At 46.5% G+C, this 6,000-nt stretch overlaps 1 protein-coding gene across 15 annotated transcripts in view; it reads left to right on the top strand.

Moving 5' to 3' along the window:
- PCNT (pericentrin) overlaps positions 1–6,000 on the top strand; it is a 105,136-nt gene that overhangs the window by 58,914 nt on the left and 40,222 nt on the right. For all 15 annotated transcript variants that reach the window (XM_086316281.1, XM_086315925.1, XM_086315785.1 and 12 more), the window contains 2 exons: positions 2,765–3,610; positions 4,018–4,209. In XM_086316281.1, coding sequence (XP_086172407.1) covers positions 2,765–3,610; positions 4,018–4,209 — 1,038 coding nt within the window. The remainder of the gene's footprint in view (positions 1–2,764; positions 3,611–4,017; positions 4,210–6,000) is intronic.

The following is a 6,000-nucleotide window of genomic DNA, read 5'->3' as shown; positions in this document are numbered from 1 at the left end:
ACTTGCATCATTTAAAATCATCGTATCTTTAGGTTTTTTTTTGAAAACTATACTTACGTTCCCACCACTATTAAGACCTCTTTTGATGTGGTTATTGCTCTTTATTTCCTGTGCTTTCTTTTCCAGCAGCTGTTTGATATCCTAACATCTTACTCTCAACATACATTATCCCTTCCTTCATGATTTATTTTAATACTTGGGTTAGTATCACATCTTTAATTTTATCATTTACTTTTCCCCTTACTCTGTATAGTTTTCAAGAAAGAAGACTTGAACATTTTTTATTAAATGTATTCTTGTTTAGCTTTGTTGCCATATGGGAAATGGGCTTAATTTTATTATCCAGTTGTTTGCCATGAGCCAAGCACATCATAGATGTATATATGTATATAATTGTTGTATATTAACCTTGTATCTTGATACTTTGCTAAACTCACGTATACTAGTAGTGTTTTTATAGATTTCTAAGGTTTTCTATGTAGATGAGCACACCATCAGCAAATATAGACAGCTTTATTTCTTTCCAGTCTTCGTCTTTTATTTCTTTTCCTTCCTTATTACAATGTCTACCACTTCCAGTGTAGTGTTAAATAAAACAGGCGAGAGCAGTCATTCTTGCCTTGTTTCTGATCTTGGAGGAAAGTGTTTATTGTTTCATCAGTATGTATAATGTTAGCTGTAAGTTTTTCATAGATATCTTTCATCCAATTGAGGAAGTTCCCTTTTGTTTCTACATTGCTTCCTCTAAATCTTTTGAGATAATTAAATTTCTTTTATTCTCATAATATGGTTAATTATACTGAGTGATTTTTGAAGGTTAAACCAACCTACATTCCTAGGTTAAACCCTGTGTGGTGGTGATGAGCTACCATTTTAATATATTGTTGGGTTTGATTTGCTGATCTTTTGTTAGTGGATTTTACATCTGTGTTTATGAAGGGTATGTGTGTGTATCATATTTAATCAGGTATTGGTTTTGTTGGGCTTATAAAATGTTGGCAGGACTTCCCTGGCCGTCAGTACTTAAGACTTTGCCTTCCAATGCATAGGGTGTGGGTTCACTCCTTGGTTGAAGAGCTAAGATCCCACATGCCTTGTGACCTAAACACCAAAACATAAATAGAAGCAATATTGTAACTGTACTGTATTTCAGGGGACTTATTTTAGACTTTCGTGTTTTACTTTTAAAGCCACTTTCACGCGCTGGGTTTGATATTTTGAGTGTGTTGCTTGTGTTGTGACTTGGCTCTTTTGTCATGCCCACCTCTTCGTCTCAGCATGCTGAATGTGCAAGTGTGTACAGACAGAGTTACTCCCCTGTGCCTCCGGCTATCTGCAGGAGAGACGAGAGTGTCTGTAGTGCACCTCGTGGGGCTAGGGAGAGGGTCTTGCCTCACAGTGAGAAATTTTCTTTTTTTCAACTACACACTAGCATTCAGGTATGATACATGTGAACCTGGTGCATAGCTTATGTTATCCAAACCAAAACCAAAAAGTCAGTTTTCTTACTTTTGTTTTTACTATGGGCCAGGCTTGGATTTGTATTTAAAGTAATTGTTAATTAATACTAGTGAAACCAAGAATTGTGTGAAACTCTCAATGTTTAGAAAGTATGTTCCTATAACAAATTGGTTGAGTATTATGAACTAGAACACAGATTGGTTAGAACTCTTTTGTATTCTGGTTGCTACTGTTGATGTAATCTTTCTAAAAAAAATTTATTTGGTTTCACCGGATCTCAGTTGCAGCATATGGTCTCTCAGTTGTGGCCTGCAGGCTCTAGTTCCCTGACCAAGGATCAAACGCAGGCCGCTGCATTGGGAGCATGGAGTCTTAACCACTGAACCACCAGGAAAAGTCCCTATTGATGTAATCCTAAGAGAACGGAATGTGTGGGCCATATTGACATAGATTTCAATCCTGATTTTCCATTTATTGTCTTTGTGATCTTGGCAAAATATTTCATATCTACATTTCAGCTGTCACACCTTTAAAATAGGGACAATGACGTTTCCTGTCTTAACATTGTTGAGAATTAGATTAAACAGCACAAGTAGAAGCATCGCTTGATGCCTGGTGAGTTGAATCCCCAGATCCCTGCTGTGCACTCTGTGGAAAACGTGCTGTGAGCTCTGGCTCGTTCACATTCTTCCTTACTGTAGACCTCCCTTGTCGAGTCTTCTTGCTTTTATTCTTGTTCTAGTGTTAGAATGACACCTAAAATCTAAATGCCCTTTGGGAAAACCAAACCATAGTTGCGTAAATGTTAAGAAGATGGACATTTAGAAGGTGGTGAACACTCCAGTATTCTTGCCTGGAGAATTCCACGGACAGAGGACCCTGGCAGGCTACAGTCCATGGAGTTGCAAAGAGTTGGATATGACTGAGGGACGAATATTAACATGATGAATTAGAAGGTGGTGAAAACATTTGTGTGTAATATCATCAGCTGAGCTTTGGCCACGTTAGGACTTCCCTTGGATCACCACAGCCAGGCTCGGGGCCTGCCTCAGTGATGGAATGTGGCCTTGATGAAGTGTTCCAGCAGCTGCAGATACAAATTTCTGACCATTTTGACACACTTGAAGTCTCTCTTTTTCAGGTGTTAATGTCTTCAGTGACATTATTAGTTACTTCCACAGCTAATTTAAGTTGTGAAGTCTCTCCATTCTGTGAGAATGAGTTCAGGCAGAATGGTAAGTGGGAAGGGGTACTTCTGAAGTTGAGGCATATAATTTCCCTCTGAAATGTGCTTGTCCTTCAGGTTGTGTGTAATAGAAGTTCTGAAGTTGAAGAGCTAAAATCCATTATTGAGACTCTGCGTGAGAACCAAGCACGGCTGCAGAAGGATAATGCTGAGGAGATTGAGCAGCTCCACGAGGTCATCGAGAAGCTGCAGAGGGAGCTCCCACTCGGGGGGCCTGAGGCTCCCAAGGCCGGGGAAGGTGGGGCCATGAGCCTGCAGAGTGAGCTGCTGGGCCTCCCGGCTGAAGGAGCTGAGGCCCCTGCAATGCTGGCGGGTGAGCTGCATGCTGCCCTGGAGGCCAAGGAGGCCCTGAGCCAGCGGCTGGCCGAGCAGGAGCGCCAGCACAGCCAGGCCCTCGAGGCCCTCCAGCAGCGCCTACAGGCCGCGGAGGAGGCGGCCACACGGCAGTTGGCCGAGCTGCAGCCTGAGGGCCTAGCCTCCCAGATCCGCGAGTTTGAAGCTGCCCTGCATGCCAGGGAAGCAAAGATCGCAGAGAGAGATTTAGAAATTGAAGCTCTGCGCCGGGAGAAGTCCACCCACTCCGCTGAGCTGGAGGCCATTCTGGCAGCCGTGGCCCGCTTCCGCCATGCCCTGGAGCAGCAGCTCCTGGCGGCCAGTGGGGAGCCCCCTGAGCTACAGCGACTCCGAGAGCAGTGTGTCTGCCTCAGCCGCCAGCTGCAGGCACTCAACCAGCGATTCCTCAAGTGCCAGAAGGAGCTGGACGAGCGGCAGGCGCGTGGGGAGGGTGGTTCCCAGGGCTGGGTGCCTAGGGGCAAAGAGACCTCCTGCAGTGAGGAATTGCAACAGGATGTGGATGGCAGGCAGCTGGCCCAGGCCCTTGACAGCCGTGACAGTGACCCACAGGTGGGTTTGTTCTCCGCAGGCTACAACTTGCACAGCCTGTGTGTGCTGAGAGCTGGGTGCACGTCGGAAGGTGGGATGTGTCCGGGGAGCTGGGTGTTGGGGGGGGGGCTGCAGGGGGTTGCTGGGGGCAGACAGGGTACTGGGAGTGCATGTGGGGAGCTGAGCAGCTGCTTGACATCTATGGGAGGCCGTGCTTCATGGGGTCCCCCAGCTCCGGCACATTTTGGCCTGCCGTGGGCGTGTATCCCTCATCTCCTACTCTGTGTGGGCTTCTGGTCATAAGCTGTGGGCTTTCCCTCAGGCTCAGCTGGCTGGGAGCCCGATGGGGCCTTGCTGCACTTCTGGCTTTCTGATGCCCTTGGCTGTGTGCTCATAAGCATCATCCTTGTTTTCTCCACGCATTGTAGAGCCTAGTTAAGGATGACCTGCAGCCGGCCAAAGCCCTGCCTACACTGACCTGCGCCCGCCCCAGCCAGCAGGACAGCGTGATATCTGTACTCACAGTCTGCCAGCAGCAGCTGGAGTCTGAGCTGCTCTTAGTGAAAAAGGAGATGCGCCTGCATGCGGAGGACGGCGGCAGAGCATCAGGAGCAGTGAAGGTGCCTGGGGACATTGTCGGGGCGGGGCACAGGACCTGAGAGCTGTTCCCAGGCAGAGACCCCCTCAGTGTCTTTGCTGTGACGGTACAGGTTACGCAGACTTTAGACAGGAACACCTCTGGGTCCATCGCTCTTGGTAGAGCTGTTCAGATCCATTTGGAAATTTCTTATGTGTTTAATCTAAATACACATCTTAGCAGCTTGTGAAGAGTGAGCAGTCAGTGCAGGTAGGATTTAACTGGGATCTAGGCCTTGCGTCCAAGGTTTTTCAGGTGAGGGCGAGGTGCCCGCAGCTGCGCTGCCCCCACATGACCTTTGCGGCCAGCCTCCGGTTCACTTGGGAAGGCTTTGCGTTGGTTGGTTGAACTTTAGGTGTTTTCCATTGCTCCCCAGCAAAGAAGAGCGAGTGATCCATGATTCAGCAGTTTTAAATTCGGATCTCAGGACAGTTGTTGTTCCGTTATTATCTGTATAACGTGTAATAATTATACATTGTTGTTGTTCATTCGCTCAGTCATGTCGAACTCTTTGTGACCCCATGGACTGTAGCACACTAGGCTCCCCTGTCCTTCACTAACTCCCAAGGTTTGCTCAAGTTCATGTCCACTGAGTCAGTGATGCCATCTAACTATGTCATCCTCTGCTGCTCCTTTTCCTTTGGCCTTCAGCCTTTCCCAGCATGAGGGCCTTTTCCAATGAGTCAGCTCTTATGATCCCAAGACAGAAGCTACCAGAAAGCTAGCGTCTCTTTTCCAGGGGCAGGAAGGAGGCTGACAGCGTCGTTATTGCTGGTGTGGACCCTGCAAACCATGCTGGTATTCCAGCCCTAACCTGCTGGGATGTGCAGGAGCCGTGTGCACCATGTTGGTATTGGGAAATTGGGAGAGTCTGACTTGCCCAGCAATAGGACTGTGCACTTAGGCCTGCAGTTTTGAGAGAGAAAACTTGAATTTGATGTTGTGTGTTTATCACGTCCCCTTCAGAAAAGCTACTCTGTGGAGAACGTCCACTGACTCTAGAGCACTTGTCTCAGTGCCCTTGGGTCAGGAACATTTGTCTGAATTCTTAAAGCTCAGCCCTGCGATGTCATGAGCCGGTTGCCAAATTTTTTGAAGTTAACACACTGACAAGGAAATTGTAGATTTGTTCCATAAATTGCAATTTTGTGTTTTCCAGTGTTTGCGTATTGAGCCTTCTAGGCCTTTTTTTCCTTAAAAATAAAAAACTTCTGTCCCCAGTGAATTGCCACTGAAATGGGTTCTGGCAGTTGCCTTTTTGTGTCTGTGTGTGGTGTGACTCAGTGGCATCAGGTATGTTTGTAACGTGTGACCACCCATCTCCACAGCCCTCTTCCTCTTGCAAAACTGAAACTCTGTCATATAAACCGTAAGTTCCATTTCCCCTCTCCCCCAGCCCTGGCAGACATCATTCTTCTGTCTGTCTCTATATAGGTTTATGAGGTACTCTGTAAGTATTCATAAGTGGAGTCACACAGTATTTGCCTTTCCGTGTCCGGCTGATTTCACTAAGCATAATGTTATCCAGGTTCATCTATGTCATGGCAGGTGTCAGAATTTCCTTCCTTTTTAAGGCTGAATAATACTCCATTGTATGTATATACCACATCATGCTTATCCATAAACAGTATGGACCAACAGAAGCAGAAAGTATAAAGAAGAAGTGGCAAGAATACACTGAAGAACTGTACAAAAAAGATGTACGTGACCCAGATAAGCACGATGATGTGATCACTCACCTAGAGCCAGACATCCTGGAATGCGATCAAGTGGG

This window comes from Bos grunniens, chromosome 1, assembly GCF_055505025.1.
Source record: "Bos grunniens cultivar Pamir isolate PY7600 chromosome 1, Bosgru_T2T1.0, whole genome shotgun sequence".
Lineage (NCBI taxonomy): Eukaryota > Metazoa > Chordata > Mammalia > Artiodactyla > Bovidae > Bos > Bos grunniens.
This window is presented reverse-complemented; position numbering and strand designations above follow the sequence as displayed.